Source organism: Orbicella faveolata, unplaced genomic scaffold, assembly GCF_042242905.1.
Source record: "Orbicella faveolata isolate gen_17 unplaced genomic scaffold, um_ofav_v1 contig_47, whole genome shotgun sequence".
NCBI classification, from domain to species: Eukaryota; Metazoa; Cnidaria; class Anthozoa; order Scleractinia; family Merulinidae; genus Orbicella; species Orbicella faveolata.
In genome coordinates, this window is record NW_028301577.1 from 9,694,993 (window position 1) to 9,708,233 (window position 13,241).

Here is a 13,241-nt window from a genome sequence, read left to right on the forward strand (position 1 = left end):
GGTAAGTTTCTTAGAAGAAGATTTTTTCATCATTATCAATAAGACCGTCGACAAACGCTCTTCGTAACTTATGGTTAGGGTAACTGTGCCAGCAGATTTTGGCCATAAATAGGGCAAGCGTTTTGGGAAGTAGGCCGCACACCCCCACCCAACTTTTCTGGGAGTGGTCCCCCGGGACCCAGCAGCATCGAGTTAAAAAGTGAGTGTTGCTGTTCAGTGTTAAATGACTGAGAACACTCTCCACCTCCTTCACAAAGTCAGTGTTAACGGAGCTAACAAATTCAGCTGAGTTTTCAATGTATTTATTTTGTTATCGCTGCAATCCTACTGACAAAGGCACCGTTCATGAACAATACGGGGCTACCTTGATTGCCCTTTCTTTTTTTAGTACACTCGAACCTCTACAATGTATGTCGACTCCAATGGAGAAGTTCCCGAAGAAGTGCTGAGTCTCCGTTTTAGGGAGGAGTCGGTATCATAGATGTAAAGATAAATGAATTTAGTTTTCTCTGACACTATGTGAACTGTCCGTATTAAATTTAGGTGGTTTGCAACCATTTCCGAGAGATCCAAGTGACAATGAACTTGGTGGCTATGTTGGATGATAGGAAAAATAAGGCTAACAAGAATTCTTTTGAGAACGGTAATTCAAGATGGCGGCGATGACTGTTGCGTTTTTCGTATTATGCTGATGTCCATAACTGAGAGGTTCGAATGTATTATGATTTAGAATAATTTGCGGAATAATAATGTTACAACCTTAGTTTTGATATATAGTGTGATGTGAGGATTATATTTCATATATTGTTCATAACTATGATGTGAGGATTAAGTAAATGTCTAAGGTTTCTCACGGCAGTTTCTAGCAGCATGCTACAGTAACAAATTAAAGTTCTCATGGGCGCCAGGGTGGCTTAACTGGTTCATCGGTCACCAGGCCGGCCAGCTTCTTGTTGTATGCGTTGACTTTATCATTCATTTTCGATATACAAGTCGGGGAGAATGGCTCCCCCAAAACTGCGGCGTTGCACCCGAATTGCTGCAAAAACTGCTCCACGTTTGACTTGTGTGTGGGAATCGCCGTCTTTCCTTGCTTTTTGTAATCGAGCCACATTTTCATGGCGAATTCAGGGTCGCGGAATTTTTCGCCAAAGTGCACCAATCCAGGTCTAACATTAGGAGGAAGGCGTTCCCGGATCAATCTCATCGCGTTAAACATCCTCCACATGTACTTGGTCATCTTAAGGAAGCATTCCTCCAGAGGGATTCCCCCGCAGTGGTTGTACTCTTTGTTTGCCTCTCCCCAGTTTTCAATCATGGACACCCACAGGTCGCTAGTTGTTAGTGCTGTCTTCAAGCTCACAATCTTCATCTGTGTGACTCCCACTACGTGACGTATGGCGCCTCGGGTATGGTAGGCCTCTGCTGCATAGATCAGGGCCTTTGCGAGATCACCTATGGACGTCAAAGTAACATGTTTAGTTGGCTTTTAGATGCTGCCTCGGCAAACCAGATTATTCATTATACACATCGAGGGCAGCAGTCGTTAGTCCCTCTAATGGACTGTACTGGGAGGCTACCCCCGAAAGGGATCCTTTTCCAGACTGGAGGTACATGAAAGGGTAGGGTTTTCACGATCTGAACTATAGAAAAAAATAATAAAATCTTTCATATAGGTGTCAAAAGGGCCTTTCAAAATACCACGTGCAGTTATATTGCTGTCGAAGAGGTCTGGCACTAACCACTAGGGGATATTTTTAGGGTAGGAATTTTCCAGTGGACCTTTTTTGGGAAAAAAGATTTTTTGCAAGAATTTTTTAGGGTCGGTGAGAGGTATGTAAAAGGGTTATCATTTTCGTCGGAGAGTATGCGAAAGGATAACCTTTTCTGTCAAAACGTGTTATATAAAATGGTACGGATTGGACCACGGCGCAGAACCTTCAAGTATAACACTTTGTTAATTGAGTAGCTCTCCCAGGCGGAAAGGGGAAGCAATTGTAAACGATCACCTTCGACTCTTAGGTTCCTAGTTGGATTTGATTAAAGCTTGATTCCATATATTTATATATGTCTTAAAAGGCATTTGTCATATTGAAAACAAGTGAAGAGGACTTTAGTTCTCAGTTAAGGTTACAGTATACCTTCAAGGGTTCTCGCGTGCAAGCGATGTAGCGCGTGCAGTTTAAGATGTAGATACCTAAACCCCTATATCAAATTAAAGCTTATAGCTGGCTATCAAATTATACCAAGAATTTTGAAATAAAACGAATTGTCGAATTTTTCACGACCACTAAATGCGAGGGCCCGAATCACCTTTCGAAAGCTACAAGTCAAAGCGAATTTCGTTTTTCGCCAATTTAATGTTTTCCTCTGTTTCAAAGCCCAAAGCGCTTAAAAAAAGATGTCTGCGTTTTGGCATATTCAATTGCTGTAAAAAGTTACAGAACATTTTCGAAATAGGATTAAAAAAATGTGAAGTGATGGTACAAAAATCGCTCTCGAAGAAAAAGTATTTCGAAATTAATAATTCGCAGACACGTTTATGAAGTTTATAAGCTAAACTATCTACTGTCCAAATTTCAGGGCAATTGAACAAATTCCCTTTGAGTTATAACTCTTTAAAGTGTCTGCTTCAAGCGAAAAAATTTATTCGAGAAAACAGCACTGAGAAAAATCTTCTGCTTCGCAAACAAACTCCGCCCACGAATGCCTTCAACTGAGTTCTCAGGGCCAATCAGTGTAGGGACAGTTTACTACCGTTAACCTCCTGCTGAAAGTTCCGCACGAATCTCCAAAAAACCCTTGTGTTTCGCAATGCGCTCAAGGCGCCGAAGGCGGAGAGATAATTTTTCTGTAGCTCAGTTTTTCTTGAAGCTGCTCTAGCAAAATGGGGAAGACTAAAAGTATAGGAACGCTAGAGTGGCTGGGTGAGGAAAACAAGCAAAAGAAAGAAAGCGCCGCGGAGCAACTGTGTGTGGTCAACTGTGCATGGATAATATTTCAAATGGTCTCAATGAGTCTGACGATTCGTCGATATCGGACTCATCAGAAGAGTCTCTGTCAACATCCCTGTTATTGCTGTCAAGTTCCGAAATTTTTACAGAACCTTTCTTTTCTCTTACCACGAATTTTTTGCCCGCCTTACACGATAGCTACAGCTTCATCCGAGTGGTGAACTTTCGCTTTTTCACTCACTGATGTATTTTCATTCGTTCTTCGCTATTTTCGCTTTTTCGAACTGGTCCATGTTCTTAACGTGGTCTATGTTTACTTATAACTTAACAGAGTTACAACTTATACCAAAAATGCTAACAACAATGCTTATCAACTGAGCAGTCAATTCGTGACATCCATACCGCGAAAATCGTCTCGGTTGATTGCATACGCGCCATAGGGCTGTCAATCAAGAGGTAAACTTTTACTTCCGGCGAAAACGTAAAACCGCCATTTCTCCGCCAATATTTAGCCTTTTTCAATTTTTTTTTTCAGAAATTAGAGATTATTCTTCGACCACTACTTCGACCCAAAAATCCAAATTTGAAGAAAATTGCCGACCCGAAGGTATACTGTAACCTTAACCGAGCCTTAGTTCCATGTCAAGATGAGGTAAGTGATTCTTTGCGGAGTACAAAGAATTATTTAATCTTTGTAACGTTTTTTAACAAAACTCCATCTTTCTTGATATTTATCTCAGTTGCTCAACGTACATTCTTATAGGAAGAAAATTGTCTTTTTGTAATTACCCAGAAGTTTTGGATCATATCCGGCAACTGACATCGCTTTTACGAGTTTCTGATATTCATTATTATGGGCTGTTCTGAACGCTTTGGGAGAACTCAATGCGCCTTCAGGTCTCATTGGTACTTTGGCATCCATTGCTTTGAAGGTTTTCAGCCAAACGTCTAGCTGGGTCTTGGATTTGGCAGCTGTCATTGCTGTCTCAGCTACTTTTACCAGCGCGTGAAAGAAAATTTCGTTGTACTTGAAAACTTTGTAGTACGCACTGGCCAATTCTTGCATTTTGAAATTTATCGTCTGCTCGTTTTTCTCTACACCAGCAGCAAAGGTACCCGGAAGCTTGACAAACAAAAATGGCATGGCGTATTCAAGGGTGAAAGCGTAGACATTGGTGTCAAACACGAGCTCTGACGGTTTGCCAAATCCCTGAGCACCTTGAAAATACGCGTTGAACTTTTCGGTAAGAACGCCAGCATCTTTTCCAACCAGCCCCACGTCGTAGTCGGAGGTACAAGTGGCGCTCCCATAAGGTGCAGGATAGCACACGCCAGAATCAGGGATCGTTATTTTTTTGTCAGCCGTACTTACACAAGGTTGTAACTTGTTACCGCTTTGTACGTAAAGAATGTGTGTCACGAACAGGTATCTTGCAGCTGTGATGTAGAGAAGGTTGAGACAGCTCTGCGCTGTGCGGAATTCACGATTATTTTTTGTGGTGTCCCAATCGTTGTTGCGGACAAAGAACTTCTTTACTCGATCTGCAGCAGCGACGAACGTAGGGGTTCCGAGAAGTCCTTTGAAATCGGGTTGCTTGGTCCATATGTCTCTCGTGGGATCTTTCACAAATTTGTATTTGTCCACAATGTCAGTTTTCATCCAGGCAAGGTCTTGTTGATTTGCGGCGTCACTCAGAGGCAAATTTAAAGCTGGAATACTTGGAAGAAAGAGAGATATATACTATTGTGAATCTATTTTTTTATTATTTTTATGTATTCGTTTAGTGTATAATAAGTTCTTGGGGACTTGGTATTGCATTTGGTCATTTATTTGAGGAGCTTTTTTTCAAAACTCAGAGCATAAGATGTTTACTCAATAACAGTTACAGAAATGCGTTATTAAAAAGAGATTAGTAGTCCTTCTCAAATGTTTATAGGCAAATGGAAGCCATTTCTGGTTAACTTCGGTCACATATCACGAGCCGTATACTAATTTTATAGGTCTGAAATGGGGTACCGACTTTTTACTCAGATTTGAAATAAGGTATGGAAAATCACAGATTTTGGTCTGGAAGAGGGTACAGGTTTCAAGATTCGGGCCGCACAACCCCACCAAAAACGTTTAGAGTACCTCCCGGGGGTCAAATATCGCTTGGTAGATCGAGTGATTAGTTGTGGTCACATGACCAGACGTGATCATTTGACAACAGTACAGCGTTATACACCGACTGTAGCTCCAAGTCCTCATCCCTGGTCTGTAATGGCCGCTGTAATTTTTATCTCAACAGCCCCATTGACCTTTTTTAGACGCATGGTCTTAACCCACGGATGATCCTCACCGTCAGTAATGATCGAGTTAACCGTCTCAAGTACATAATCCTACATGCTGGCAGTTTTGACATTTGGCATGAAAGATGACTACACCCCAAAGTAGGGGGGTGGGGGTACTCTGATATAAAAAAGACGGGGATGCTCGTGGTACTTTTCAGGGGTTAAAAAAGTGGCTCAATGTCTGCCGCCTCACAACGTCCCTAGCGGGAGCTTTTACGGTACCGTTTAGGGTGTTGATTGCCCCTCCCTCCCCCCCCCCCCGCCCCCCAAAAAGAAAAATGTGACAAGATATAACGTGCTGTTTTAGAATCGGTACCTCTTAGGGGTGAAAAATGTTCAAGCCACGCCCACAGAACAGAATCTTGGTACCTCTTAGGGGGTTCCTTTCAAAATTTTCGACGAGCACCTTCGTCCTATTTATATGGGAGACCCCCCCCTCTAGGGACTACACATCTTTGTCTGTTGTAAACGCCATGACTGCTGCTGTGGACTGTTCCGTGGCTTATGGTATATATTGAGAGATGAATTAACGATGCCTAACGATAAACGGGATTGATGGGCTGGAACTACCAGTGGCGTATAACGCTTATTTTCGAAAATTTAAGGTGGTTGTGGATCCCCTGAACATAATTTTTTCGAACTTTTCAAAAATGTTTCATCTTATTATGCTTTTCACAATTCAGTGATACAAAATAGGGGTCACCGAGCTCGTTTTCGGGTTATTAGCACTGAAAACTACAATTAAGGGTGTTTCTAACAGGTTGTACTGTTGGTATGGTATCCTATTATATGGAAGTGATGGCAATAACTTGTTTACTAACGATTGGGCATTTGTGTGAAACCATTGTTGTAGGATCATATTACAAAGTGTGTTAGTATTGATCCATCAAAGTATTAGTGATGGAAAGAGCTGGAAACTATTGTTAGCCACCTTAAATTGATACAATAAGCCATTTCCGTGTCACCTTGTGTCTCTGTTTCAAAACGAGTCTTAATGCAAAACCTTTCATATGAATTGAAAAGAAGTTTGATTTGCATAAAAATGAACCTGTAGGTGGAACACATTTTCATATGAATGGTTTCGCACGAAGACTTGGTCTGACAGAGGCAAAAGGCAACTCGGAGTGATCTATTGCCGTCGGCGGTAACTGCTATCGGTAAACCAATCAAAGCAGAAGCATCTTGTAATATCGTTATTTATGAGAATGTAAATGTTGATACATACGCGGCATCATTTGCTTTCTGCTGTAAAGGTTCAATGTAGTCATCTGTGGACCATGCAGGCTCTTTCTGGGCAATGTCGATGACCACCGATATTGGATAGAGCTCGTCGCACACCTAACGTGGAAGACAGACAACAAACGGTTAAGAAGTCATCATCTACATTCTTTTAATTTTCTGTGATAGTTTAGGTTGAAGACACACAGACGCACTAAAAGGAAAGAAGAGAAATCATCGTGCAAGCTTCAGAGATCAAGTCACACTGAGTAAACTAACACTAGGTATAGGTCATCGTATAAATGCGAGTGCAATTAAAGATTTACACTACGAGTGGTATTTGAAAATTCTCTCAAAATTGCAGGAGCCCTCAGGCGACTGCAATTTGAAAGAATCCCAAATATCACGAGTAGTGTAAATCCTTGATTGCTCGAGCTTTCATACGATTACTCATTCTATGACTGAGAAAATTGCGAACGCGTGCGTGTTAATTTGCACTGCAGTACAAATTAAAAATTAACGATAAATTGGCCTGCTCTCAGCCAATCACAATGAATTAATATTCTCAGTCATATAATAAGGCGGGTTACTTGATGTGAGTTATGAGTCATGTAATATGCACGGATATGAAAAATACCAAATTTTAAAATGTTCACAGAAGGACTTAAGGGGGTAGGATACCTTAAAATATGGCGATGTTCATGAAAAATTCAATTCCTTGGAAATACCAGGCTTAAGACCCTTGCCATCACAGGCTCATTCATTTCCCTTATGAAAAGGAATATTTCCCACAACTGCGGTAACTTTTTACAAAATAGAACAACCATTGCACCCCCTCCCCCGAGATCCAATCTGCACCCCCCGCTATTTGTGGCTCGTTAAATGCTTAATACTTCGTGTAAGAAACTTAAAGTGCATTTTTCTCAAAAGTTTACTTTTGTACCGACTGACTTCGCGCCAACATTTCTACTTTGCAAGGTTTTTAAGTAGAATTCTTGAAACTTGGGCTCATCAAAGACCAATAGTGTCGTGATGTTATAAACCAAAAAAATCGTAACATTTTAAGGTCTATCACGTGACATGAGATGATTTTCCACTGGGTGTGGTAAAAAATAAGGTTATTTCCAAATAAAGCCTGTAAAAAGCACTGAAGATAAGAGTTAACTGTCAAAACTTAGGTTCATTGCACAGAACAAAACAGAAACTTACACGATATGCTTATTTGACAGTCAAATCTTGTTTTGTAGAAGAGCAGGAAGTGTTGGCGTCAATACTATAAAACACTACCTCAAAAGGCTGTAGCTGGTTTCCATAGCAACCCTTTTGAGTAAAACTCTAGAAATTTAATTTCTCTTCTTGAGCGCAATAGCACACAATTGATCTTTCTTCACCATATTTAAACAAACTTTTTGGTCCATTTGAGGGTATCCTACCCCCTTAAAAAAATCCAATCTTGTATAGCGAATGTTCTATCCCCATTCAGAACGCCTGCCTGGAAACTGATAACGATATGAATTTATTGATCGAAACTTTCTCAATCTCATTGATAATTCATCAAGCTTAAACAAGGAAAAGCATGACCGTGACGGAGTTTGAATATCTGACCTTAATTTGTTTAGATTTCTACGATTTCATTTCTCTGTTTTCTCCTTAGTTTTTACTGGTTTCGGTTGAGAAAATATATCTAGCACTCAAGACCTTATTTGACTACATTTCTAAACACCTCAAAGTTCGTCAAAAATACTTGACTACCCGTCGTATTTTACTCTCTTCTTGTAATATATCATACACGAAAGAGTGTGTTTGACCACGTGCTAAAACACCGAGAAGAAAGCCGCGTAGAGGAGTATTTTTGATGAACTTCGAGGCGCTTCGAAATGTGGTGACTTTGTTTGGTAAATCTTCTCAATCGAGACGGAGCAATAAAATTATAAAAATCTATGCCAATTGAGACCAGATAAACACCGTCATGATTAAGGCTTCTATTGTTTAAACTTGCTTAATCATTAACGAGTTTACTTGGAACACTGTGACGCTTTGAATGTTCGAATTTTGCTTTTAGAAGTTTTTGTGTGTGTAAAAAATAAATTAAAAAATGTTCTGAGAGCAGTAATTATCGTCAGGCGGCACCAATATTTAGATTAGGTCGTTGCCACGTGACTATGAATCAACCAATTAGAGCAGGCATTAGTTTGAACTAAAACTCAAGCCACGTAACAAAATATTTTTTCTGATGGAACGAGGATAAAACATTAGCGCGCCGCGATTGACTTACATAAATCTACTTTCGCCACTACATGCGGCTCGATCAATAATAATATAGAAAACTTGAATAATCCTTACCGAATGTCGATGAGCCATTATGAAAACCAAGAAACTCGCGATAAACATCATCTTTTAAGCACCTGTGCATGCACATAATAAAAATTGCGTTTAATCAAAAGGAATGTGGACAGCGATAGTGGAATAGTGTCATTGAACAGTAGTTAAGTAAGTTAGTGGTAAGTAACTTTATTTAACCAGGGTAGCCCATTCAGCAACGAGGCTGGTATCCATAGGGACCCTGGGGAATAAGATATGTACAATCTATAAGATCTAAAAAATTAAGAATAATTTAGAAATTTAAAATTAGAGTAGAAATAATAAAAACTTTAAAAAACACTTGAAAGGCTAAAATGTACAAATATGATAAAATGTTTATAGATTTCCAAAAGATAAAAATTACAAATAAAAATGCTTAATTATCAAACTTCAAATGCTATTGGCTCTAATTCAAATATGACAGGTAGCTTTTATTTCAGTAAAGTGTTTTAGTTCTGCCTGCAACCATACGAAACCGTGAGTCATACCAGAAATCAAATTACTCATACATGAGCGCAGCAGAACCAAAAACAAACTCAACTATACGTGGGTTGAGTTTATTGTTTGGTTCTCGCCTTACTCCGAGGGTTTTTCTCAGGGTTCTCCGGTTTTCCTTCCTCCTCCAAAACCAACACTCCAAATTCCAATTCGATCAGGATAGAGGACCCGCGTAAAATCCACGTAAGGCTGATGTGGATTCCTCTCTAAAAATATTGATCTCGGTTAGCAGCAGAGCACCTCTCGCTCACAGTGGAGCTCAATTCCCCAGTAGAACAAAAAACCAAACTGGCTTGGACGATCGATTCATTTCGTAATTCTGACCGGAAGGGTTTTTAAAGAAGTTTTAAAAATTTTCTGAAGGCCTAAGTCTGTTTTCTACTTATAATTATCAGTTTCATTCAAATTCTGAGAAATTGAAAAAAGATTATGAGCTCGAGTACACGATTGCTTGAAATAAAACATGGTTAAAAAAGTGTTTTGTTAAAAAAAACTCTGATAGATTGAACTTTGTATCACTGTTAGGCTTACGCATCACGTCATCTTGAAAGTCTTCACCAATAGTATTCTTTAAAATTTAAAGGACATCACAAAAATGAAATGCACCGGAAAAGTAGCCAGAAATAATCAAAAGGAATTTTTGTCCCTGTCAATGTTTCTCATGATTAGCTTCTACCACGCAATATTTCTGATTTGGAACAACGTTAGTAAAACGCAATCTAGAACAGTCGGGCTTAATGTTATAGATAAAGAGGGTTAGCTTTGATGACTGACAACTACTAAGGTCCCGTACACATTACGCTGGAGAAATTTGAAAACGGAGGTTTCACTCGAAAACACATCAAATGTTTACCGCCCACACTACGCCGGTAAAAACGCAAAAATCACCGGTCATTTTGGATTTTTGTTTGAGGAAAACTTCCTTCGGGGAAATCATATGATTATCGTGATTAAATCGTCCTAAACCCCCGTTTTCAAAATGTTTTTTTTCCACAAGGAAAAGAAAAGCCGGCGTTTTTAAATTCCTCCGGTTTGAAGAGCGTTTTCGAAAAGACAGTGAACGGGTCATATAGTGAACGGGTCATTTTGCAATTTATTTGCGTTGGCTGATGGGCTGGCGTTACATATCTTCGCTACACAGTGCTGACGAGCCCCAAGAAGGGCGAAACAGCTGTCCACTGTTGCGATCCTACTTTATCGGTTCTTGTCATATTGGTGTCTCGAAATGTTTTTCATGTAGTATCAGTCTTACGTTTTATTGACTGATCAGATCTCTTGTAGATCCTACGTTGGCAGCGTTTATCGAATGCGGTCTCTTGCAATTTCTGGTTTCTCATTTTCGGAAAGCTCCGTTTTCGTGACTGATCCGTAGAAATAAAGCTGCTTTTTAAATTTCTCCGGCGAAGTGTAGAAGCTACTTAATAAAACCCTTTTTTTTTAATAAGACCATTCAAAAAATTAAATTCATTTTCCTTAAGATAGTTTTTTTCAAAAGAAAAAATCATTTTCGCATTCTACCAATTTATTCCCGTGAAAGTGTAACAAATTTGTGCGACGCATAAAATATTAACTTGTTTTGAACACTCGGAAAAGAAAATACATTCAATGAGACCTCATCGAGGTTCCTATAAATTGACCGAAGAGTTCAAGGGTAGAACGCGTAAAAGTCAAAGAATGATTGCTCTAACTGGATAATGAACAAAACCATTATTAACATTATTTTTAACGAAAGCTTGTGAAATGAGATTGGAGAGCGCTTAACGAGCGGATAAACTTAGGCCAGTTTACGGTTGCCATTGATCAGTTGCCCTCGTCACGGTAATTCAAAGAGACGTTGCGTATTTTGATCGGAAGTTTTTTTGTATCGTTTTAAAACTTTCTCGAGGCTCGAGTCTTATTTCTACCTATCCTCACTCAAAATCCGAAAAATTCGAATACGATTATGATTGTACGGTTGCTTGAACTGAATGAAATATTGTAAAATACAAAACACAGGGTAAGAAAGAAAATAATCCAATAGATTTTATCAAATCATTTTACTGCTAGATTTCAAAAGCAAAAGTCCTAATAGTTATTAACGTTATGTTTCAGATGTCTTCTCCTGGGACTACAGCTCAAATCAATTGGCGAACCTAACAATGTTTAAGTGTTTACACTTAATCCTTTTGAAAATATTTATACTGCCATGTTACTGTTAACATGTTGAAAACTCACTTACCTCCTAAGATGGCAAAAGCTACAACCGGGAAGGCTATCCTCAAATGCTTGTTTCCAGAACAAAACCGCAATTTCAACTGATCAGCCTAAGGTCATTAAAATGTTATTGAGATGTTATTCCTAGGCGGTAGTGGTTAAAGTTTCATAAGGCCATGGACGCTGGTTTTCTAGGGCAAAGTGCAAAGTGATAATCTCGCCACAAGTTGGCGATCTTAATTGAAATCTAAAACTCATTATTTCTCATTCTTGGGGGGCTTTGTTCTAAGAGCAGGTACGAAACAGCGGAGTACACAGTGAGCTTTATTATCTTATCACCGAAAAATGTTCCGCACGGATAGTACCGTGACATAGTACCCCTTAAGCTTGCTAACCGAGTTCGAGGTTTCATTTGCACCGTAAGGGGTTAAAGACTAGCTTTCCCCCCCTTCGATACAGGCAAAAACAAGGATCTGCCACTTGTAGTGCGGACGGAGGAGAAGAAGCTAGCGAGATATTTATTATTTCTCTACTGTGTGTCTGACAGGTTCGGGAAAGCTTCTGGACTCAGGCAGAGCGGCTCACTGAAACACTTACGTACGTCAAAAGGAAAATGAATCATTTCGAAATCGTTGCTTAGTCGTTAGCACGTCCGTTTTAATACATGTCGTCAACATTTTAAGATAAATAAGAGTTTTACACGTTCAGTTGTCACTCGCCTTGAGAAAAATCGGCAATAAATCAGGTGACATTTGGGCGGGACAAAAAAACAGCTTCAATTTTTAGCGAGCCACGCAGTAAAAGAGAGAGTTTTCACATGACGTCATGGCAGCCATATTGGTGTTCCAAAACACTGAAATGGCGGCCATGTTGGTTTACCAAACCAATCCTATGGGAGTTGAACTCTCTTGCTTTGTAAACACTTTCTTTTGTTCCAATAAATTTGTATGGCTGCTGGACACGTGAGTAAATACGCTCTATACGTCCTCTAGATTGACCAATCTCATCGCACGAAGTAACTGAGGGATAATATAATAAGAACATAGTAACAGTGTAAATTTAATAGAACAAGGATCCACCCTAGGTCAAACTTTTTAAAACTCTTCATACGTTTCATATCAGGAGACACGTGACACCTCCTCACTACAGTTATTTCAAAGCAAACCTGTAATAACTTTTATTATTATATGGAGAAGAGTGTTTTACTGGGAACTAAACCACTCGTAGATTCCATACGCCACTTCATCCGGGACCCGAGTGGCGTATTTTCCGTATGTCACCTTTGTGAGTGTCGTATCGTTCAATGAAGTCACAATTCCCGCCTTTTGCTTTTGTTGAATTGGTTTCTCCATATAATAAAAAGAACATTACACGTTGGCTCGAAGATATGAATTTTATGTTCTCGTGGCAAGAACAATATCTCACTCGTTCGCTTCGCTCACTCGTGAGATATTGTTCTTGCCACTCGAACATAAAATTCATATCTTCTCGCCACCGTGTAATATCCTCTATTTATTTTATATTTATGTTTTTTTCCTTTGATGTATATATGCATTTTACCTTTAAGCTTTTAAACATTTAACTTGACTTTTATTTTAACTTTTAATATATATTCATGCAGGGCCCCACTGAAGAGCATCTTGTAGTGAAGTGGGCTCCCTGTTTAAATATTTTAATTATCATTAT

The 13,241-nt window shown here is 39.3% G+C and overlaps 2 protein-coding genes across 2 annotated transcripts in view; both read right to left on the minus strand.

The window, feature by feature from the left end:
- The window catches only part of LOC149097048 (uncharacterized), a 347,996-nt gene that overhangs the window by 45,809 nt on the left and 288,946 nt on the right, over positions 1-13,241 (minus strand). The gene's annotated exons all lie outside the window — the stretch shown is intronic.
- On the minus strand, positions 287-11,800 carry LOC110066892 (uncharacterized). The gene is made up of 5 exons (XM_020774148.2): positions 11,581-11,800; positions 8,847-8,908; positions 6,511-6,623; positions 3,744-4,672; positions 287-1,455 (listed from the first exon to the last, which is right to left on the minus strand). Exons 2-5 carry the CDS (start codon positions 8,895-8,897, stop codon positions 896-898), a joined length of 1,653 nt encoding a protein of 550 aa, XP_020629807.1. The 5' UTR covers positions 8,898-8,908; positions 11,581-11,800; the 3' UTR covers positions 287-895.

What these genes read in the sequence shown, in the direction of transcription:
- LOC110066892 (XM_020774148.2), bottom strand. Translation starts at nt 8,897, where the DNA reads ATGATGTTTATCGCGAGTTTCTTGGTTTTCATAATGGCTCATCGACAT. An exon ending in TAATGGCTCATCGACATTCG is followed by an intron (nt 6,624 to 8,846) that starts GTAAGGATTATT and finishes CTTCCACGTTAG; the next exon opens with GTGTGCGACGAGCTCTATCC. An exon ending in ATATGATCCAAAACTTCTGG is followed by an intron (nt 1,456 to 3,743) that starts GTAATTACAAAA and finishes TGACGTCCATAG; the next exon opens with GTGATCTCGCAAAGGCCCTG.